General features: G+C 43.8%; 1 protein-coding gene across 1 annotated transcript; it reads right to left on the bottom strand.

The window, feature by feature from the left end:
* Nucleotides 1–11285: 11285 nt before the first annotated feature.
* Nucleotides 11286–13529, bottom strand: LOC120020754 (protein FAM110B-like). The gene has a single exon (XM_038964497.1). The coding sequence runs from the start codon at nucleotides 13518–13520 to the stop codon at nucleotides 12276–12278; it is 1245 nt and encodes a 414-aa protein (XP_038820425.1). The 5' UTR covers nucleotides 13521–13529; the 3' UTR covers nucleotides 11286–12275.
* Between the last annotated feature and the right edge of the window lie 11501 nt (nucleotides 13530–25030).

Raw genomic sequence — 25030 nt, 5'->3', positions numbered from 1 at the left:
GAACGTACTTTGGTGCGAAAAGTGCAAATCAATCCCAGAACAACAGCAAAGGACCTTGTGAAGATGCTGGAGGAAACAGGTACTAAAGTATCTATATCCACAGTAAAACAAGTCCTAAATCGACATAACCTGAAAGGCCGCTCAGCAAGGAAGAAGCCACTGCTCCAAAACCGGCATAAAAAAGCCAGACTACGGTTTGCAACTGCACATGGGGACAAATATCGTACTTTTTGGAGAAATGTCCTCTGGTCTGATTAAACAAAAATAGAACTGTTTGTCCATAATGACCATTGTTATGTTTGGAGGAAAAAGGGGGGTGGCTTGCAAGCCGAAGAACACCATCCCAACCATGAAGCACGGGGTTGGCAGCATTATATTGTGGGGTGCTTTGCTGCAGGAGGGACTAGTGCACTTCACAAAATAGATGGCATCATGAGGATGGAAAATTATGTGGATATATTGAAGCAACATCTCAAGACATCAAGTCATGAAGTTAAAGCTTGGTTGCAAATGGGTCTTCCAAATGAACAATGGCCCCAAGCATATTTCCAAAGTTGTGGCAATATGGCTTAAGGACAACAAAGTCAAGGTATTGGAGTGGCCATCACAAAGCCCTGACCTCAATCCTATAGAAAATGTGTGGGCAGAACTGAAAAAGCTTGTGCGAGCAAGGAGGCCTACAAACCCGACTCATTTACACCAGCTCTGTCAGGAGGAATGGGCCAAAATTCACCCAACTTATTGTTGGAAGCTTGTGGAAAGCTACCCGAAACGTTTGACCCAAGTTAAACAATTTAAAGGCAATGCTACCAAATACTAATTGAGTGTATGTAAACTTCTGACCCACTGGGAATGTGATGAAAGAAATAAAAGCTGAAATAAATAATTCTCTACTATTATTCTGACATTTCACATTCTTAAAATAAAGTGGTGATCCTAACTGACCTAAGACAGGGAATTTTTACTAGGATTAAATGTCAGGCATTGTGAAAAACTGAGTTTAAATGTATTTGGCTAAGGTGTATGTAACCTTCTGACTTCAACTGTAAATTGTATACCCTTATATAACCAGGCAGATTAAGTATGTTAAAAAGCAGCTTTTCTGTGTTGGAATGGTATACTCTAACGACAGAATGGCGTGGGCCTATACCAGTCATTAAAAATATTCACACGAGTAGACCGCAGATTGGCCAGCTCATTCTCCTCAGGAAGATGACATCATCCTCTGAGGAAATTGCAAGCATTTTTTAAATGGTCTGTTTGAGATACAAGTTTGAGGTGTTTTTAATGTGTTTTTCTCTGATTTGTGCTTTGGCCACAAATACGAGCATAGGATGAATCAACAAAATTATTTGGGTATGAGTTAACAGAATGCGAACTTTTAAAAGTGAGATTTTCACTGGACAGTTACTTTAGCACTGGGAGTACAGTAGAATGGCCTTCTAGGCCCTTTTCCCCTCCAGTTAAATGGCTACTCACTGAAAGATTGATTATTCCCACCACTTAAAACACAATTGCATGGAGCTCAGTGGAGGAGACTCCATGATGGTGGTGGTGACAGCATGTTTCTGAGTTAAGGAGATAAGGAGCCTGTCAGCTGTTTACTCAGAGCTAAACGTCTCCTCTCTATTTCGCACAGCGGATGGACTTAGGCTAAGCTGCTGCAGTTGAGTAGAATGTCTCAGAAGGCTTAAAAAGCAGCGTCTGTCTTTCTACTGTGTGTGCAGGAGAGTGGGAGGAAAGAAGCTGACGAATCCAATAGCCTGCCAGAGATACTAGAGCGGGACCTCAGCACAGAGAGTGGGTTTAAAAAAAAAAAACTAAAAAAAAACAACATGCAACAATTTCAAAGATTTCACCGAGTTACAGTTACATATAAGGAAATCAGTCAATTTAAATAAATTAATTAGGCCCTAGTCTATGGATTTCACATTTAAAGATACCTTTAAAAAAAAAAAAAAGCAGGGGTGTGGATCAGAAAACCAGTCAGTATCTGGTGCGACCACCATAGAGTTGATTAGGCTGTTGATTGTGGTCTGTGGAATGTTGTCCCACTCCTCCTGAATGGCTGTGTGAAGTTGCTGGATATAGGCAGGAACTGGAACATGCTGTCGTACACATCGATTCAGAGCATCCCAAACATGCTCAATGGGTGACATGTCTGGTGAGTATGCAGGCCATGGAAGAACTGGGACATTTTCAGCTTCCAGGAACTGTGTACAGATCCTTGCGACATTATCATGCTGAAACATGAGGTGATGGTAGCAGATGAATGGTACGATAATGGGCCTCAGGATCTCGTCACGGTATCTCTATGCATTCAAATTGCCATCGATAAAATTCAATTGTGTTCGTTGTTTGTAGCTTATGCCTGCCCATACCATAACCCCACCGCCACCATGGGGCACTCTGTTCACAACGTTGATATCAGCAAACCGCTCACCCACACAATGATACAGTTGCCATCTGCCCAATACAGTTGAAACCGGGATTCATTGGTGAAGAGCAGACTTCTCCAGCGTGCCGGTGGCCATCGAACGTGAGCATTTGCCCACTGAAGTCGGTTACGATGTCAAACTGAAGTCAGGTCAAGACCCTGGTGAGGACGATAAGCATGCAGATGAGCTTCCCTGAGACGGTTTCTGACAGTTTGTGCAGAAAATCTTCAGTTGTGAAAACCCACAGTTTCATCAGATGTCCAGTTGGCTGGTCAGACGATCCCACAGTAAAGAAGCCGGATGTGGAGGCCCTGGGCTGGCGTGGTTACACGTGGTCTGCGGTTGTGATGCCGGTTGGACATACTGGCAAATTCTTGAAAACGACGGAGGCGGCTTATGGTAGAGACATGTACTTTCAATTCTCTGGCAACAGCTCTGGTGGACATTCCTGCAGTCAGAATGCCAATTGCACACTCCTTAAAAACTTGAGATATCTGTGTAATTGTGTTGTATAACAAAACTGCACATTTTAGAGTGGCCTTTTATTGTCCCCAGCACAAGGTGCACCTGTGTAGTATAAAATAAAACTTTATTTAACTATGTAAGTCAGTTAAGAACAAATTCTTATATACAATGACGGCCTACTCCGGCTAAACCCGGACGAAGCTGGGCCAATTGTGCACCACCCTATGGGACTCCCAATCACGTCCGGATGTGATACAGCATGGATTCGACCCAGGGACTGTAGTGACGCCTCTTGCACTGAGATGCAGTGCCTTAGACCGCTGCGCCACTCGGGAGCCATGAGTAATGATCATGCTGTTGAATGAGCTTCTGGATATACCACACCTGTCAGGTGAATGGATTACCTTGGTGAGGGGGGAAATGTTCACTAACAGAGATGTAAACACATTTGTGCACATTTTTGAGAAATAAGCTTTTTGTGCGTATGGAACATTTCTGGGTTCTTTTATTTCAGCTCATGAAACATGCGACCAACACTACATGTTGCGTTTATAATTTTGTTCAGTATAGTATATTCAACTTTCTGTGATTATTAGAGCTACAGCCTCGTCAGGTGTCGTTTCACTTCATTTTAATGTCCAACTAACCAAACAGAAGCTGTTTGTTTTGAGTCTGTGATGTTGTTGTTTGATCCTATGGCATTGAAACAGACCCTACTTTAGCTGAATGTAGGCTATAGTTAATTAAAAGATTCTTCCTTTTCGGAGCATCCAAGCGAAGGGGGCTGTCGGACACTCGTATTTACTCTCCTGGCAGCACACCAGGAAACAGAAGCTACCATTTGAGACTCCAGGGTGAGGCTGAGGTCATGGTGAGGTCATGCTGAGGTCATGCTGTTCTTAAAACAACCAGTTGTGAGTAGATGAAGACCGGGAATGTCTCTCCCGAGAATACTGTAGAAGCTATAACCACATTGACCACGTTTACATCCGCAGAGTATTCCGAATAATAGCTCTTATTCCTGTTAAAGGTGTAATATGCAGAAATCTCTGCCATTTCCTGGTTGCTAAAATTCAAATAGTTTGCCTAATTTCAGTTTATGTGGCAAAACAAGCAAGCAGTGTAGAGAATCATTGTACCATCTAAACCGCTGTGGAATATCTTTCAAAAATATCAAAAATATTGTATTTTCAGCTGTTTTAAACTGGTGTACAAAAGCGAAACTTAAAAATGGGAATCATAGAAATTGCGCACATAGAACAAATCTTCTGCTTTTTAGACTTTGTCAATGAGAATGACAGATCTATAACTCACATTTATGTGAATTTGGTCAGGTCTCCCAAAAAGTTACATATTGCAGCTTTAAGGTCTAATTCAGGATAAACTGTTTAAATGCATCTTTGATATCCCGCTCACAAGTATCCCTGTACCCTTGAATAAACATAATATTCCTAATTTGCCCAGGGACAGCAGTACAATTTTTTTGACATGGGGTGCGGGGGAAAAAGTTAAGCCTCTATTTTTCTGCTTATAATTTCTGAAATTATGTAGGCTATTTGTTAGTCAACTTGTCTTTAATTAGATACAGTACATGTAGTTTATCTTCTGTCATTACTTGATGCTCTACAACAGGGATCATCAACTAGATTCAGTCGCGGGACAATTTTTTCTTGAGTGGATGGTCATGGGGCCAGAACATAATTACAAATAATTTGTAGACTGCAGGAAGCCTAAACATATATAATATTTGACTAAAACATAATCATTTCAAACCTTGCTTTATAAGATCACATATCTCTCTATTATGCGTGGGAATACTTTGGAACAGATTTCCAAATAAAAAATCTGTGGGAGCTGATTTGTCTTTTATGTCCAACAATATACATTTTTTTCTCAGAAAACTTGGGGGGCCAAATAAAATCACCATCGTGCCATTCGTTCCGTGGCCCGCCAATTGGGGAACAATGCTCTAGAATACTAAATAAAGCCTTGCTCACTAGAATGATGTTATAAATCGATAAATGAATGCATTATCAACAACCTAGTTAACATCGGTAAAGTTCTCTCTTTCATTTCTGCTTCTCTCGTGGAGCAAAAGACGGTTAGGGACCAGGGAGATCTTCAGTGCAAAATTTCCAAACAATATCAGTTTGTTGACCGGTTTTAAGGAAATTAAAATCTGTGAAAACGATCCAACATGTTTCTGATAGTATTTCACTTTTAATCTTGAATGCATATTTTGTGGTTAAATGTGAAATACTTTCAGCTTTTATGCTGCTGAAAAAAATTGCACGTTTAGGATACACAACACGGTCCAAAGCGCATGTTCACATTTTTTAAAGATGAAAGAAAATCATCTTATTTCTCCACGCCTGTTCCCGAGACAAAATTAACATTTGGTCTATAATTTTACAACACTTAATTCTGCAGGAATTAATATTATAATAGGCTATGTGAGGCCTACAATCAGTGTCCAGACTTCAGTCAGTATTCCAACTATAACTGTTTCCATCTGACCTTCAAAAGTGATACTATTTGAAACAGCCTGCGCAGACTGCAAAAACAACAGTAAATGGGATAATATGTTTACATGCCACAGTATCTCATCTAAGATCAGCATATCCCAGGCATCTTATTCAGACTTCAAAACCGGGATACAAACTTATTCAGGTTATTTTAAACAGGAAATTATGTTTATATGCATCAACTCAAAAACAGAATACTTGAGTATCCCGAATAATAACCGGATATTGGTGTGCATGTAAACATGGTCATTGTCCCTCTAGCAGTTGTAGTTTTACAGTATAGTATGGGTATGTGTGGTCAATTGATGTGCCCTTGGTGAAACACCTTAGGGTGTGGTGACTGGACCAATTACATTTGAGAAATAATCTGAGGGTGAGCATGTTATCTTTCATTCAATGAGTGGGGGTTTCCATCAGTAATGTTTCACTGTGTAGCCTAACGTGGGACCTTGTGCTTCATGGGTTGAGTAAACTGTGCTTGATAGATGAGTGAATCTTAGCCTTATCACATTGGTTTTGGATTAGGTCCAGTGGCGATTTTAGCATGTAAATCTTGGTGGGGCAAACAAAAACAAAAAAATTGGGGATGAATGCCAGCAAAGCCACAACACAACACTAAACAATACATTAATTGCACTATAACAGTGACAAACGGTGCCAACAAACTGTTAGGGCCTACATAAAGCTGTCCCAACAGCAGTCGAAACATCTTACCACTGCTACACCTGGCTATCAGCGGAGCCTTGTCTGGCAACGAAACAGTTCATTCAGCCTCATTTACTGTCTTAAAAAAAACAACATAGCAGATATGGCTGACTTGCTTAAACAAATGTGGTTTTACTGACAATTGAGATGTACAATCTATGGCATAAGGGGATGACAAGCGGATAAGAGGCAATCCGTAATTTCGATTAAGACATTAACGAACGAGCTAGGACGGACGTAGTCAATATAACTATTTGTTCAGCACTTTTGAAATTTACAGCGACAGAATTCAGAACATGGGCCGTTCTTACAGTGTTCTCCCTGTACACCAAGTCAGAACTGTAGGATAAATAAAGGGAGCATATAAGTAAACAATGAAAGCCCTTACAATATTCGATGATTACATTTCTCTAAAACAGGTTATAGGCTACATGTGCACCACCAAGTCAGAACAGTAGGCAAAATTAAGAGGGGAAAATAGACAAAATTATTAGGGTGAGGCACATGGGCTACTAACACCTTACTACACAACATACACTTAGTATTACTTTCTTAGCTACAGTATACATATCTCCCTGGCATATTACATAATTTATGCAGCAGCATACAAGAGATTTTTGGACTCACCTTGTTGTGCTGTGCTCACTTGAACAGGAAGGTGGCGCAGCAGTCATTTGTGGGCAAATTTTGTCATCAAACTTTGTCATCAAAGAATGGCATTGTCTGGATATATGGTGCTTTCAAGACAACTGGGAACTATGAAAAAAAACTATGTTGAATCATGATGACATCAGTGATCTTCAGGTCGTAGCTCTAGAAAGAAGCCCAATTCCGAGTTGGATGACTGTTCAAAACGTATTTTCCCAGTCACAGCTATTTTTTCCCCCAAGTTCCCAGTTGTCTTCAACTCACTGGAAGTCAGATTTCCCAGATCCGAATTAAGAGTTGTTTTGAGCGCTGCAGAAATCATGCTGGATTGACAGCATGGCCCATGTTGAATGTTTATAATTTTAAGCTTGGAAAAGAGACCCTTAAACCCAGACTTGGGACCACACAGTCACTCCACTGAATAGCCGGCTAGTGATTGCTTTGCAATGCTTGCAGTGAGCCACTGATTCCTTCCAAACCACTCATTGTTGAATATGCGATTTCAAACTTGTTGTGTAATGTTTGTGTCCAATGGCTGATGAGCACCGATATATTATCTATAATTTCTCTTCATATGACAAGGATTAAAAGGGATTTGCCAGTAGATTGTCGACTTGATTCATGATAATGACTGCATGCTAAGATTTTGAAACTATGATGTTTAGATGATCAGTCCAATCAAAGCTACATCAGATATAACGTGATTTGACGTCATTTTATCTGTGGCCAATGACCTTGAGCCTTCTTGGATGGGCACTTCTAATGTAACTCTAAGGCAGCGCCCAAGGGGCTTAGATTTGGCGGTGACTTAGTGTCCCCATGAGTGTCAAAACACTGAGCCAATCACAGTGCAACTAGAGAACATTACCAACCCCTACACTCCGTATTTTCCGCTGGCTGCCCCACCACCAAAGAAATCACTGAGCTAGGCTGAAAAGCCTTTATTTTGGAGCTGCTTTACTCAAGAAAGCAAAAAAGATACCATATTTGTATGCGGCCCTGAATGACGGGTCGCCACTGATTAGGTCACTTCTTCTCTGAGCCGGAGAGGGACAATTATGTAAAGAAACTGCTGCATTAGCCAGACATATCACTCTTCTAACATTTCCCACAGCCTTGTAAACCTGGAACATGGAGAGTGGAGATAGTAATATGCCATTGAGCAGACGCTTTATTCCAAAGCGACATAGTCATGCGTGCACTGCATACATTTTTATGTATGGATAGCCCTGGCAATCAAACCCACAATCCTGGCGTTGCAAGTGCCATACAGTTTTACACATGAGTTCAGGTTCCTTGTACAGTCAGTGAAGCGATATACAGAAGCATGGAAAATTAATCTTGACAGGTTTTCGCTTTCTAGGACCGCCCAAGGAAGGTGATATTGGTATCCTCTGAACTATGAACTAACATCAACAGACTCCTCACATGGTCAGTGCTGTACACAGACCTTTTTTTGCAAGGAACACGTGTGCGTCTACGTTGAAAAATGTAGGCGCACAAAAATAAATTTAGGAGCACAATGTGAAATAATTGAGGTAATAAAGCTAGAATCCTTAATTTTTCTAGGTACACTGTGTTCCTAAATAAAAATTACAGGTCGCACAGCAAAATGTTAGGCGCATATGCAAGTCAAATTGATGCACTGTAGAGCAGTTAGATGGATGACGTAATGGTAACCCTTAAATGCAATGCCCTGCAGTAACCATACATATTGTAGTACAGAAAATGAACAAAGCGCACCGTTTTATCATCAAATAAACTACATGACCAAAAGTCATGGGCATTAATATGGAGTTGGGCCCCATTTGCCGCTATAACAGCCTCCACTCTTCTGGGGAAGGCTTTCCACTACATGTAGGAACATGCTTCCATTCAGCCACAAAAGCATTAGTGAGGTCAGGCACTGACGTTGGGGGATTAGGCCTGGCTCGCAGTCGGCGTTAGATGGGGTAGAGGTCAGGGCTCTGTGCAGGCCAGTCAAGTTTCTCGACAAACCATTTCTGTATGGACCTCACTTTGTGCACGGGAGCACTGTCATGCTGAAACAGGAAAAGGCCTTTCCCAAACTGCTGCCACAAAGTTGGAATTACAGAATCGTCTAGAATGTCATTGTATGCTGTAGTGTTAAGATTTCCCTTCATTGGTACTAAGGGGCCTAGCACAAACCATGAAAAACAGCCCCAGACCATTATTCCTCCTCCACCAAACTTTCCAGTTGGCACTGAATCGTCTAGAATGTCATTGTATGCTGTAGTGTTAAGATTTCCCTTCATTGGTACTAAGGGGCCTAGCACAAACCATGAAAAACAGCCCCAGACCATTATTCCTCCTCCACCAAACTTTATAGTTGGCACCATGCATTGCGGCAGGTAGCGTTCTCCTGGCATCCGCCAAACCCAGATTTGTCCATCGGACTGCCAGATGGTAAAGCGTGATTCATCCCTCCAGAGAACACATTTCCACTGCAAGGTGATCTTAGGCGTGTGTGCGGCTGCCCGGCCATGGAAACCCATTTCATGAAGGTCCCAACGAACAGTTCTTGTGCTCATGTTGCTTCCAGAGGCAGTTTGGAACTCGGTAACAGAGGACAGATGATTTTTACGCGCTATGCGCTTCAGCACTCGGCAGTCCCGTTCTGTGAGCTTGTGTGGCCTACCACTTCACGACTGAGCCGTTGTTGTGCCTAGGTGTTTCCACTTCACAATAACAGCACTTACAGTTGACCGGGGCAGCTCTAGCAGGGCAGACATTTGACGAACTGACTTGGAAAGGTGGCATTCTATGACAGTGTCATGTTGAAAGTCACTGAGCTCTTCAGTAAGGCCATTCTACTGTCAATGTTTGTCTATGGAGATCACATGGCTGTGTGCTCGATTTTATACACCTGTCAGCAACGGGTGTGGCTGAATATGCCGAATCCACTAATTTGAAGGGGTGTCCACATACACATTTTTATGAAATAATACTCACAAAACTTTCCGAAGTAGACGGCAAAACAAGCCATTTATTGAAATAATGCAAAATAAATGTAAGTGAACACAATTCATTGCCTTCATTTTGAAGTAATGAGTACCAAAACAGTTCCAACTCCAATATACTGAACATGTACACTACCGTTCAAAAGTTTGGGGTCACATCAAATTGATTAGAAATACAGTGTAGACATTGTTAATGTTGTAAATGACTATTGTAGCTGGAAAAGGCTGATTTTTATTTAATGAAATATCTACATAGGCGTACAGAGGCCCATTATCAGCAACCATCACTCCTGTGTTCCAATGGCACGTTGTGTTAGCTAATCCAAGTTTATAATTTTAAAAGGCTAATTGATTACTAGAAAACACTTTTAAAAACTTGTGTTGATTTAAAGAAGCAATAAAACTGTCCTTCAGACTAGTTGAGTATCTGGCGCATCAGCATTTGATTACAGGCTCAAAATGGCTAGAAACAAATAACTTTCTTCTGAAACTCATCAGTCTAGAGATTTCCAAGAAACTGAAGATCTCGTACAATGCTGTGTACTACTCCCTTCACAGAACAGCGCAAACGGGCTCTAACCAGAATAAAAAGAGTGGGAGGCCCCGGTGCACAACTGAGCAAGAGGACAAGTACATTAGTGTCTAGTTTGAGAAACAGATGCCTCAAAAGTCCTCAACTGGCAGCTTCATCAAATAGTACCTGCAAAACACCAGTCTCAACGTCAACAGCGAAGAGGCGACTCCGGGATGCTGGCCTTCTAGGCAGAATTCCTCTGTCCAGTGTCTGTGTTCTTTTGCCCATCTTAATCTTTTCTTTTTATTGGCCAGTCTGAGATATGGCTTTTTCTTTGCAACTCTGCCTAGAAGGCCAGCATCCCGGAGTCGCCTCTTCATTGTTGACATTGAGACTGGTGTTTTCTGGGTACTATTTAATGATGTGAGGCTTCTGTTTCTCAAACTAGACATTAATGTACTTGTCCTCTTGCTTAGTTGTGCACCGGGGCCTCCCACTCCTTTCTATTCAGGTTAGAGATCTTCAGGTTCAGGTTAGAGATCTAGTACGAGATCTTCAGTTTCTTGGCAATTTCTCACATGAAATAGCCTTCATTTCTCAGAACAAGAATAGACTGATGAGTTTCAGAAGAAAGTGCTTTGTTTCTGGCCATTTTGAGCCTGTAATCGAACCCACAAATGCTGATGCTCCAGATACTCAACTAGTCTAAAGGCCAGTTTTATTGCTTCTTTCATCAACACAACCATTTTCAGCTGTGCTAACAATTGTAAAAGGGTTTTCTAATGATCAATTAGCCTTTTAAAATGATAAACTTGGATTAGCTAACACAACGTGCCATTGTAACACAGGAGTGATGGTTGCTGATAATGGGCCTCTGTACGCCTATGTAGATATTCCATAAAAAATCAGCCGTTTCCAGCTACAATAGACATTTACAACATTAACAATGTCTACACTGTATTTCTGATCAATTTGATGTTATTTTAATGGACCAAAAAAAAGTGCTTTTCTTTCAAAAACAAGGACATTTCTAAGTGACCCCAAACTTTTGAACGGTAGTGTATGTCATCATAACGTTGTAAAAATTTGATCATGAACTGGGTTTGACGCAGTCTCACATTCAAGCCCAGGGAGAAGACTGAACAATGTAGTAAGTTAGCTTAACAGGCGCCCTCTGACAAACATCTAACAGTTTTGAAATTATATACATTTTCAGCATTTACAGCATTTACACATATCTTAAAGAAAAGCAAGTACCACAAAATCAAACTGCCAATGAGAATGTTATGGACAACAAACTAAACAGAAGCAAAAACCACGTAATGCTGAATGATTTCATGATGCTGCCTGAATGCTATCACCATGGTAACACTGAAAAAGGGGATCAATCTGGGGTTTCCCCGGGAAAGGGGCAGGGTCTGGAATGTACCAAACAAACTCTCCTGGTACCAAAGGGGTGAAGCAGGTTTGGACTGTTCCATGCTTTCACAGCCCTTTTTTCAAGGGAGTTTTTTTCTATAGACACTCAAAGCTCAGAATTATCAGACTAAAGACTGGTTACACACTGAATCGCTGCATTCACACCCGTATGGCTTCCAGGCTCAGTGTTGTTCAGAAAGAAAGGACATTAAGAAGACACATCTAAAAAGAGCTGGCATCATTGTGCTGGTCTAAACAGACAGAAAGCAAAACAATGAGAGAGAGCTGTACTGCTCGAAGAGACAGAACTGAACTGCTGCCATCTTGAAAAAGGGCATTTTTTCCTAAACCTGTTGCTTTAGCTGGAGGCCGCAGTGGCGGGTGGGTGGGAGGAGCCATGCAGATTCAGAGGACAACAAACACTGAACGCAAAAGCGACCGCAAGATCCATCCAAGGGCATCTTGCCAGTCAATACTTTGACATTCAGAGATTCAGAGTGTCCAAAGACCTTCATTCCATCGGAAGTCTTTTTTTGTTTTGTTGTAAGGACCATCTAATAGTTTGTTTCTTCCTTCTCTTTTAGACATGAGACACTTTCTGCGACTCGCGTGCCTGTTTGATGCTGTACAGCCATTTGATGACGCGGGCGTTTCGTTCCACGGCCGAGATTCCGTACGGCACGCGTTCGCTCACGTCTTCCTCCTCGTCCGTCATGTCCTCGTTGCTATGCCGTGATTGGTCACAGTCCGAGCTGATCATGCTAGCGCTGCGGAAGTTGAGGGAGATTATGTCGGAGTTGGCGCGGGCAAAGCTCTCCACGCCCACGCTCTCCAGCTCCTCAGGGTCCAGGCCACAGTAGTTAAAGAAGCGTTCCACGTCGGCGCCTGCTCGCGCATACCGGTCGCTCAGGTCCGACTTGGAGCGGTGCAGAGAGGGCCGGCGGGCCAACGAGCTCCCCAACTCTAGCTCCAACTGATCATCTGGGGTGGCAGAGGAGGGCGGCGCAGGCTCCCTCTCAGGGGCCTGAAGGGCATTGTCGCAGAGGGGGGCCAGGACTTTGGTACTGGGCTTGGGGGGTAAGGGAGGTGCGGAGCTGCTGCTGCTTCGGGCCGCCCTTAGAGGCTTACCGTTGCACAGCCTGCGGATGTCAGAGGAGCTGTGGGAGGCGTGGAGGGGTGAGTGATTGCCCTCGCCCCGCTCCTCCAGCAGCCGGCGGCTGAGGTTCAGGTTTCCCCCCTGGGGGCTCCGTCGGCCGGGTGCAGGCGGAGGCACCTTGAGGGACTTGGCGACGGAACGGAGGCTGGTGGGCTCAGTGCAGTCTGTGGTGGGTGTGGGGGTGGAGCGGTGGGGGGCCAAGCTCCTGGCCCCAGGCTTTAGAGTAGCGCTCTTAGCGTGGCCCTCAGAGACCGAGCCGGAGCTGTTCAGGAGGTTCTTGAGGATCTCCAGGTTAAGGTTCTCCCGTTTGCTGGTGGTGGCGCACGTGTCCGACTTGGAGTTGTTATTGAATGTCTTGAGGGCCACCCCACCACAACCGCCACCATTCGCCCCTCTCTTGGCCACGGCGGGGCAGACAGGTGGCTTGGCCAGCAGCTGGGGCTTGACAGGCTCCTGCTTGGCGTTGATGACCTCCTGGCTCTTCACGTACTTGGACTTGTCCGCCTCCAGCCGCTCCACGGCGCTCAGCCGCTTAGGGTTGGTCTCCACCTGGCGCCGGAAGTACTCGGGTCCCTTGTTGAGTATGCGCAGGGGGACAGCGGAGACAAAGGCCGCCCCGGGGCAGGTGGGTTTGCTATCTGCCAGCGACGGCAGGGTCTCGGTGGGCATGTCTGGATGGCTCGGGGTGGCCGCCGTGGCTGACGCGGGGGGTGGCTCTGCTGCGCGTAGGGCAGCCTGCAGACACGCACATAAAGCCAGGCGAGCGGAGAATGGGAGCCGTCTCCACTGGCCTTCAGCAGCCAGGTCTCATCCCCACAGAGCATCAATCAGCCCTTACTGCTGCCCTGATCTTACTGCCCCACAGCCTTCCTGCCTTAGGGTGGGGGGGAGAGGGGAGAGAGAAGGCAGAGTAGTGCAGTGGTCCGGATCAGTAGGCCCAGTGGCTGAAGGATTGTGGGAAGGATCAGCCTCGTCTCCCCTCCTTTGTTCGCCCGACTGGAGGCAGCAGATCTGAAACACAGACGGACCAATTGCGTTAGGAGATCAGGTGACATCAGGTCATAACAACAACACGAAGAGCTGGGAGACATGCATGTACTTGTCTGTTGAGGGGAACACTATATAAAACACACAAGTAAAGGAATACATGCAGATGCAAGCACACACACACACACACACAAATCACACACACTTAAACACAGAGAAATATGGTGTAAGTCAAAGGAAGAAAGACTGAGTACAAAAGCACACAGTACATTTTGCTCTAACATCAGAAGTGTTATGAAGGATAAGATGTATGTCAGTGAGAGGAGTCAGACTATTCCAACTCACTCTCTCTCTCCTCCTCTCCCTCAGACAGACAGACACACACACACACGAGAAAGTGCTGACACTGCCACCAGTGGTGTGCTTTTTTTCACCACACACAGAGAGAGACAAAGGGCCAGAAAGACAGAGAAAGGGAATGACAGAGAAGGAGAGCGAGAGATCGAGAGAGTGTAGAGTGAAATAGAGAGTGCAGTGAAGTATAGACTGAAGCACTCAGCCTTGACCAGAACCTCAGGGAACAAATAATGAGGTGTAATTTTGGGTTGTCATAAATAAAAACCATTACAGTGGCATCAGGGAGAGGGCTGTTTGTGTGCCCGCTGATGGACAGGGAAATTGCAGTGACAAACCAGTTTTATAGCCCCACCATATGTGTATGTGTGTCTGCTTTGATCTTGAGGCAGCACTGCCTGCGACACGTCACACATTACTGTGGGAGAGGGAGGGGAGTCTGGGGGAGCAATGCAGAGCAGACACCTGGACTGCCTCAGTCAAACCAAACACACCCTAATGTCTGGCTTACTAAAGATAAGAGTAGACTAATGAGTTCATTTTAAAAAAGGGACAATTTGTAGTTTACTTTGTCATTTTCATGTGGTGGCACTGCCTGGACGGAGGGTGTGATGGGGTCATGGATCAGGTGATGGCACTGCCTGGACGGAGGGTGTGATGGGGTCATGGATCAGGGCAAATCTAACCATTTGTTGTGGGTTTTGCTTTTGTTTCTGGATTGAACGGGGTTGGGGTACCTCAATTTGCTACTATGGAAATGTAATTATCAGAGGCACCTTTGGATGCTACTGTTTTTAATTTGTGAAACCCCTCAATCACTGAAATTAGGAGGGTTGTTACTACAACAAAATGTAATCACAATCTGCAAACAACATGTGACTTTCTCCACACCCACACTCCCCATCATATCAGTAATAATTGTTTCATATATACACATGCCTGAATCTAATATCTCCAACTTTATCCCCCCGAATCACTAATTATACTTGTTTTTTCATAATCAAAATAATCCACAAACGAGATGGGGTGAGAGGGGACTATAGTCCAGACTAGATTGAGATCCAAAGCCTCACTCCCAATCCCCCCTGTCGTGCAGCATAGAAACACACTACTAGTTTATATCCTGACCCGTCACACACAAAAAGACCTGAGGCGAGCCTGCTTCCCTCTATTTAGTAATATAATCACATTAGGGGTCTGGGAACTCCCACAGCAATCTGCACAGGAATATTTACATAATTCAATCGAGCAGTTACACAGACTCCCAGCTCCAGCCGAAACCCACCACTGGCCGCGGGGTAACCGTGGGGACCCATTTCATCATCTAACGGTAAGACACTCCAGGAGAATAAACCAAACCATTGTAGTCCCTAGTGGTTTATACGGAGGGACATTGTTTCCCCGTATTATATATTAGGTGGGCTACGTTGCCCATTGACCCCGCTTACATTTTTCATTTTTCTTGAATGAAATTAGTTTCAATGGAATACATTTGTTTGGTTAGCCCCGGATGCAGATTCGGGGGCCTCTGCAACACGCCTACATGAAAATACATAGGGGAAACACTGCAGGGTCATTCACAGCAGGACGTCTGAATGAACAGAAACTCTCCCAGGCCCCATTTCCTCAAGTATTTACTATAGATATGGTCACGGTTAGACCTTAGAGCTAAAGGACCCTGTAGATCGCCTATATTATAATGTAAACATGAGAGGATTATATAACTATGACTATGAATGTTATGGGAGACAGAGGACTGTGTAAAACAGCATGACAAAAGGAAACTCTCATTAGAAGTGGGTGGGCCAGTGGCAGGGCCCATACATACGAGGCCGCAGTCTGCCACCACACTGTCTGCAGTCACACACACACACACCACCATACCGTAATTAAGCAGCAGGAGGGGGTCAGAGCCAGTACTATACACAGTAATACCAGACTCTCCTCAAGCCAATACAAATGACTATAATCACCCCCTGGACTACAGTCTTAACACCCTCCCCTCACAATACCCTTACCCTCCCCCCTCACAATACCCTTACCCACCGCCCTCAACAGGGCTATGCCAACCAACCAGCTGTGGGGGCCTTTTGTCCCGTCTGCCCTGCAACACTCTCGTTGTTTGGTGCAGTGTTGTTTGGTGGGGGATTGTAGAGTGAGTTTGTAGTGTATGTATATGATGTCAGCACAGAGTAGTTTTTCACCTGACATTCAACCAGTGCCTAGAGAATGGATGATATAATGCACATGTTTACGGTCAGTGACCTACAGTTTTGATTCAATTACTCAAAGCAAAAGTCACTAAGTCAGATAAGTCCACACACACACACACACACACACACACACACACACACACACACACACACACACACACACACACCTCATTCTCTCTCCCCCCTCTTCCTCTGTCTGAGGAAGCTGATTCCTCCTAATAAATATCATTTGCCATGTCTTTCTCCTTAACAGGCTACCTCTTTTTTAGACGTATATTCTCCATGGATCTTATTATGATTTTTTTATTGATTTTTTATTTCACCTTTATTTAACCAGGTAGGCCAGTTGAGAACAAGTTCTCATTTACAACTGCGACCTGGCCAAGATAAAGCAAAGCAGTGCGACACAAACAACAACACAGAGTTACACATGGAATAAACAAGCGTACAGACAATAACACAATAGACACAATAGTTGGCCGGGGTTGATCAACACAGGAGATGCATAGTGTCCTTTGACCAGAATGAGCACATCCATAACAGCGGTGTATGTTTGGAATGTTCGACCCAACAGAATCCTTCATTCTCATAACCGCATTAGCCTAACATTCCATTATCTTCCTCAAAAATAAATCAAAGGCCAACAGAAAAACCCCACATCAGCTGAGAGCTCAAATCCATTGCTGGGTCTGGGAGAGGCAGACAATCCTTTTGTTTTCTCACCCCCAGGCCCCAAACACATGATGGTCAGTGTGTTACGTACTAGGCAGTAAGTAGGCACCCAGACATTTGGTGATGACTGCACTGACATGGCTAGGGGCCCATGTTCAGTTAAATAATGGTATTGTTGCGACAAATTGAGACAGAATAAGAACTACATACAGTATAGCTGAATGACCAATGCAGCATGCAGAGAGAGAAGTACTGCACATGCAAAATCACAACTCATTACAAACTACAATGAAGTCCACAATGTTACTACTACTACTTAAACTGTGGTGATGTAAAGCATCTTCCTCAATCACTTTGTTAGATCTAAACTGATTGAGAGTGGATGAAGACCACAAATGTTTTGATAATAAAAATGACAGTCAGCTTTGAGCTGCACAACAGGGGTTAGATCAGCTTTGAGCCGCACAACAGGGGTTAGATCAGCTTTGAGCCGCACAACAGGGGTTAGATCAGCTTTGAGCCGCACAACAGGGGTTAGATCAGCTTTGAGCCGCACAACAGGGGTTAGATCAGCTTTGAGCCATCGCTAATTCTCAAGACTCAGATTGTTTGCAAACCCCCAAATAACGACAGTCTCGGAGTGTTGAGTCATTCAACTTGCGGTTGACTTTAATAGGGTTTGCAAATCTACCATCTGCCAAGGTCTTGTACACAAATCTGCAACAGACAGGAGAAGATTCAGAGCCACAATGTGTCAGGTTGTCATGTGTCATTGTAAACTCATGGTACATTCACTATAATGAAAAGATACCCTGTGATACCTATAGCATGTCTCCTAATTTCCCCCAAATGGTTCCATGTGTTTACAGATTTACTCAAGCCTTCCTTCCAGATATTGGTTTTGACTGAATATGTGCTTGCACCACATCTCCCTGGGGGGATGGAGCCCATTCCCTCTCATCTCTGTGTGTGGTTCTCTGAACATGGTTAAAACCATCTCTATCTGGATGTTGTTACCACAAGAAACACGCCATTCCCAGGTTTCTCCTCTCAGGGGGTTGAGGGGGGCTGGTATTTGGGGAGGGTAGTTATTTATTGGCTGCAGGCCCAGAGAGGTGCTTTTGGATAGAGGGATGGGCTCACCCCTTTTACATGAAGGAGTCTAGAAGAGTGGGTAAGATTTTAGGCCAGCATAGAATATAAAATAATACCTTTATTTCCCCCAAAATATTGTGCAAGGAACTACTTTAGAGTTACTATGTACAATGTGCATACAGTCTATTGCGGTTCAAAAGGGGACTGCTATTTAAAGCAATGTTATCTAATAAAGGCAAGGAAAAACATGTCATATCTACTGAAGGAAAAATACGGCAAGGACTCAGTGATAAATGTTTAAAGTTTAAATTAATCTACTGTTGAAATAGTTTGTTTTCAATGCACATTCATTCACAACAATAGTTTTGTCCAATACAGTAATAATAAAATGAAAATAAAATGTGAGTGCACTCATATCAGATCAGTTCCTTCCACGATGTACCAGTCAAATGTCCCTCTATTAAAACGAGGCAACGATGATGATTCTAAAAGCTGTAGATGAGGCTCTTTAGATGGCAAAGTACTTTGTAGAAGATGGCTGTAGGTGGCGATGTTGCCGTAGAATCAGGATGCAGTGCACACATCAAAAAGGGAGGCACAAAACCAGTCAGGATTCTCCATTCACAAATGTCAAAGGAAAAGACCTTCCAATTCCCTTCTGGTTCATCACACTGATCATCTAAGCACTCGATTCTTCTTTAGTAGTAAAAATATACTTTACAACTTTCTAGGTTTCTTTCTGCTTCACAGTTTGTCTGCGCTCTCTCCAAAAGCAAGATGGGAAAAAGCGCGAGATCAAAGTGACAGTAAAAGATGTTCAGACTCTAGGGGTCGCCCACAAACTCCCAACACATTAGTGTAAAAAAATAAAATAAATTAGGGACTGTCTTTATGTGAAAAACTCAAAAATTGTCAATACAAGGCTTTGGAAGATCTCTGTTACTCTGAGGAGATATGGAGATATTGACGGCAGCCAGGGCTGTGTCTTCAGCCAACAGACACTACAATACATCTGTAACAGAATAGGTCTGCTGTACTTGTACACTTCAGCTATCCCGTTACATCTTAACCATCCCACCGTGTAAATAAACGTTACATTTTTCAATCGGAAAACTGATTAGAATAAAATATTAATTTTACGCAACAGGAAAAGTATTTTGGGCTGAGTGTAAGTCTATTGAATTTGATACTCTTTGGAAGAACAGAGAGAAACTAAAAGCGTTTGTTGGACCACAACTGCCAGTTTTTCCATTAGAGCATATTTTCGCCGATACGACTGTATAAGCAGACCTGTGTTACTTATTTTGGATGGTGAGAATCAATATTTAATGGTACAAAGATCAATCTAGGAATTAATCAGTGAAGTCTCTGTGTTAATCTGTGATCCCAGGCAAACGGATGCAAAGGGCATCAGGACAGACAGGCAGGGTTTCCTAGGGAGATAGAATGACAGAGATAGAAACACACACAAAAACCGTAGTCTCTATTAGTACAAGAAAAACACATTCACACAGACCCATTTTAAACTTAGTCTCATGTGGTGCTCAGGCTTGGTCCCACAAACAGAGGCTTTATATAGCATGCATAGAGTCTTCATTTAAACTCCACAGATGTTTAACAACCTGATTCAACTGATCATCAATTCCTTGACTAGATGTGTTAGTGGTGAGCTACAACCATAGATGCTACTGTGAGAGAGATGGTCAGTATTCTCTCCTAAAAGAATACTGACAATCTCTTCTCACTCACACACACACACACACACACACAAACCCCCCCTCTCCTCCACACACTTACACATTCAGAGTGGGTGAAAACACACACTCCGTAAATGTGATCCCACCATCAGTAGGCCTAACGGCTGCCGACAGATATTGCTAATGGGATTGGAGGGAGGCTGTTTTGGGACAGTTTGTTCAACACAGACACTTCTTTACAATGCTGCTGCCTGCCAGCACATCACCGTATCTAGCTCTATTCACGCTAGCAGTTATGTTTATTTACTAGAAGAACTGGGGTAGGTACAGTGCATTTGGAAAGTATTCAGACCCCTTGACTTTTTCCACTTTGTTACGTTGCAGCCTTAATAAAAAAAAATCCCCCCTCATCAATCTACACACAATACCCCATAATGACAAAGCAAAAACAGGTTTTAGAAACTTTAGCAAATGTAAAAAAAAAAAAATGGTTGTTGAAATATCACATTTACATAACAATTCAGACCCTTCACTCATTACTTTGTTGAAGCACGTTTAGCAGAGATTACAGTCTCGAGTCCTCTTGGGTATGATGCTACAAGCTTGGCGCACCTGTATTTGGGGAGTTTCTCCCATTATTCTCTGCATATCCTCTCAAGCACTGTCAGGTTGGATGGGGAGCGTCGCTGTACAGCTATTTTCAGGTCTCTCCAGAGATGTTCGATTGGGCTCTGCCTGGGCCACTCAAGGACATTCAGAGACTTGTCCGGAAGCCATTCCTGGTTGTCCTTCTTGAAGGTTCTCCCATCTCCACAGAGGAACTCTGGAGCTCTGTCAGAGTGACCACCGGGTTCTTGGTCACCTCCCTGACCAAGGCCCTTCTCCCACGATTGCTCAGTTTGGCCGGGTGGCCAGCTCTAGCAAGAGTCTTGGTAGTTCCAAACTTCTTCCATTTAAAGATGATGGAGCCCACTGTGTTCTTGGGGACCTTCAATGCTGCAGACATTTTTTGGTACCTTTGCCCAGATCTGTGCTTGACACAATCCTGTCTCGGAGCTCTACGGACAATTCCTTTGACCGCATGGCCTGGTTTTTGCTCTGACATGCACTGTCAACTGTGGGACCTTATATAGACAGGTGTGTACCTTTCCAAATCCTGTCCAATCAATTGAATTTACCACAGGACGACTCCAATCAAGTTGTAGAAACATCAAGGATGATCAATGGAAACAGGATGCACCTGAGCTCAATTTCAAGTCTCATAACAAAGGGTCTGAATACTTATGTAAATAAGGTATTTCTGTTTTTTTTGCAAAAATGTCTACTAACCTGTTTTCGCTTTGTCATTATGGAGTATTGTGTGTAGATTGAGAAAAATGTTTTATTTAATACATTTTAGAATAAAGATGTAATGTAACAAAATGTGGAACAAGTCAATTGATTGGACATGATATGAAGAGGTCTGAACCCTTTCTGAATGCACTGCAGCTGTTCAAATTCAAACGGGACACCAGTGTGTTAATATTGCGTTTGTTAATGCTGGCCTGGAGAAAAAGTGTGTAACCAACAAGCAATGAAGCCCTCTAGGACCTCAGTTGCCCACCCGTGCTAAGAGAGGAGAAATATCCCGTGAAAGAGTACACAGGGTCCTTAGTGCTCTACTCTTGAGAGACTACCGCTGGAACACTGTGTGAAACAGTCAGAGTTTAGCCTAATGCTTCTCAGAGGAGTAAGCCTACAGTACAGCCTGCCCACCAACACCAATCACTGCTAGGCTATAGCACTCCACTATAGCAATCTCCCAAATCAACAATGACTAACCTGTAACAATGAGGCAGATTCAGTTCCTTATAGCCAGAAATATGGCTCTGAACTAAATTACTGCAATGAAGCCGGTTAGTTATTACAATAATTAAAAAAATAATACTGGATATTCTACTTATTCATAACTTATTTACTTTAGTTTCACATGTAAGTCTTTTGAGAGAATACAATTAAATTAACAGACGTGACATGGGCTATTTTGTTGACAAATAAGCCTAATAAGAAAAACTTTTTCAAATTGGCTGCAAATGAAGTAGGCTAAAGCTTTTTTAAATCTGTTCTCTCAATTTGTAAGAGTACGGGGGCATAGCCTCATAATATCGGTTCTTCTTCCCTCATAAAAAACAGCAGATTATCTCATACACTGCGGAGAGCACAGCCTCCACACGATGAGCCTCAGCATCCCACGATGCAGCAGTGTAGGCAGGGATATTTATAAACAGGGTTCCTGGCAGACCACGCACACACGTGCGCCTGCTTGAGTCACTAACCCGCCTGACTTCGCCTCTCTCCCCCTCCCTCCCAGCATGCTGTGCGTTTCAGTGGTGTTAATTATGGTCACGCCACAGAGAACAGGAGGAAAACAGGAGAGTAGTCCTCCCCTCTTCTTCCTGACACCACCTCCACAAAAACAGCTCCTCAGCCTCCGTCCTTTAAAAGTAGGACAGTTGGAGTCATAGGAGAAATAAAGAGGTTGAATAACATCCTTTGATGTAGGAAAGCAGTTTCAGGATCTGTTTCCCAAACATTCCATAAAGACCATGACCAATGGCCTCCCAAGTGGCGCAGTGGTCTAAGACACTGCATCGCAGTGTTAGCTGTGCCACTAGAGATTCTGGGTTCGGGTCCAGGTTCTGTCGCAGCCGGCCGCGACCGGGAGACCCATGGTGCAGGGCACAATTGGCCCAGCGTTGTCCGGGTTAGAGGAGGGTTTGGCCGGCAGGGATGTCTTTGTCCCATTGCGCACTAGCGACTCCTGTGGCGGACTGGGCGCAATGCACGCTGACACGGTCGCCAGGTGCACTGTGTTTTCTCCGACACATTGGTGCGGCTGGCTTCTGGGTTAAGTGGGCATTTTGTCAAGAATCAGTGCGGCTTTGTTGGATTGTGTTTCGAAGGACACATGGCGCTCGACCTTCGCCTGTCCTGTCCTTCGACTGTCCTACCAATTAGATACCACAAAATTGGGGAGAAAAAGGGGTAAATGTATAAAAAATAAAAGACCATGACCATTAGAGGGCATAATGAAACTGGCCCTAGGACTCAGCCTCAGTGCACTCCGTCTGTTATGCTAGAGCTGAATTCTTAACGACTTTGACCCTCTGCTGTTTAGCTACACATAATATAGTCTATTTGTCTAATGGGCTGCCATTCAGGTAGTTACACTGACCCTTTCCTAACCAGCAGGCCTCTCTCTGCCCACTGTGATCACTTAATCTAGGATAAATCTGATCTAGGCCAAAATGACTGTTCAGCACACAGACTATGTATGCTAAAGGTTACTGTTACTGTTTAGAACTGATTAAAGCTTTTGGTCCACCACAGCACCTAATCATTGTCTTGACAGTACTGGTTCAAAACCACAATTAGTTGAGTCAGGTGTTTATGGTTCTGGGCTGGAACAAAGGATGTTGCACCACATGACCCTCCAGAATCATTTGCTTCCTCTGTTCCCTGTTCTAAACGCTGCAGGTAGAAGATAGTAGGCCTACCTTCTCAAATCCTAACCTAACACAGATCAGTAGCATCCTACTCTGTTCTTAACAGCTTGCCTTCTCATAGTTGTGATACCTCCATCCTGTTCTTAGCAGTGATAGTCACAGTTGTGATACATCCACCCTGTTCTTAGCAGTGATAGTCACAGTTGTGATACATCCACCCTGTTCTTAGCAGTGATAGTCACAGTTGTGATACATCCACCCTGTTCTTAGCAGTGATAGTCACAGTTGTGATACATCCACCCTGTTCTTAGCAGTGATAGTCACAGTTGTGATACATCCACCCTGTTCTTAGCAGTGATAGTCACAGTTGTGATACATCCACCCTGTTCTTAGCAGTGATAGTCACAGTTGTGATACATCCACCCTGTTCTTAGCAGTGATAGTCACAGTTGTGATACATCCACCCTGTTCTTAGCAGTGATAGTCACAGTTGTGATACATCCACCCTGTTCTTAGCAGTGATAGTCACAGTTGTGATACATCCACCCTGTTCTTAGCAGTGATAGTCACAGTTGTGATACATCCACCCTGTTCTTAGCAGTGATAGTCACAGTTGTGATACATCCACCCTGTTCTTAGCAGTGATAGTCACAGTTGTGATACATCCACCCTGTTCTTAGCGGTGATAGTCACAGTTGTGATACATCCACCCTGTTCTTAGCGGTGATAGTCACAGTTGTGATACATCCACCCTGTTCTTAGCGGTGATAGTCACAGTTGTGATACATCCACCCTGTTCTTAGCAGTGATAGTCACAGTTGTGATACATTATCTATCGTTTGTTTACTAACACCAGCAGAAGCAACAGCAAGGTGGGCGTGTTTGAGAGTCCATGCTTCTTGGCACAGTGGGGGATCAGTATATTGCTCTGTCAGCTATACCAGCTTACAGTACTGATACTAGCTTACAGTACAGATAGACAGGGAAGCCGTCCCAGCCATAGATAGAACACTGTCTCAGCTGAAAGCAGATGCATCTCAAATGCAAGATAACTCGGCTGGCTAAAAGGAGAATGTAAGTTCCAATCGGCCTCGGTGTCTAACAGTGGAAAATCGTCATCATCATCACCAGTGAGTGACGAACTTAGTCTACTTGTGTTTTCCTCTGTCCTGACATGATCTTGAACACATTGGAATAACATTTGGGTCTTTGTCTTTCTTCTGCAGAAGACTGCTGCTACCTTGCTGCCTGTTAGCTTAGCTGCTTGTTGGCCTTGGTGGTAGAGTGGAAAAACACTGTGGCACTGAAGTAATGAAAACACTGAAGCAAGGAAGGAACATTTGGGATGATGCTCCTCTGTTCAGCAGTGCTAGGCCTAGCTAGCTGCAGTACTTCAGGGATTGGCAGGATAGGGTGTGTACTGGGAGAAAGGAATGAGGTCTGTTCAGGATCTCTGAGGAAATGTAAATCACAACTACTTTGAAGGTGTTTAGACGAAGAGGCGAACAGATACGGTTTAAGGGCTGAGGGACAACACGGAAAACTTTATCCCTGGATCCTGTATTTTTAGTTAGGGAGACAGGTGGAGTAAGTTAGTGGTTGGATTTGGTAGATTTGTTCCTTTTAATGGTTTTGATCAAAAGGGGAGAATGTCATGTTTCAGAGGTGAACATTTT

This window comes from Salvelinus namaycush, chromosome 25, assembly GCF_016432855.1.
Source record: "Salvelinus namaycush isolate Seneca chromosome 25, SaNama_1.0, whole genome shotgun sequence".
NCBI classification, from domain to species: Eukaryota; Metazoa; Chordata; class Actinopteri; order Salmoniformes; family Salmonidae; genus Salvelinus; species Salvelinus namaycush.
This window is presented reverse-complemented; position numbering and strand designations above follow the sequence as displayed.

Excerpts from the sequence above, each read along its gene's own strand:
- LOC120020754 (XM_038964497.1), bottom strand. The coding sequence starts at position 13,520 with ATGCCCACCGAGACCCTGCCGTCGCTGGCAGATAGCAAACCCACCTGC.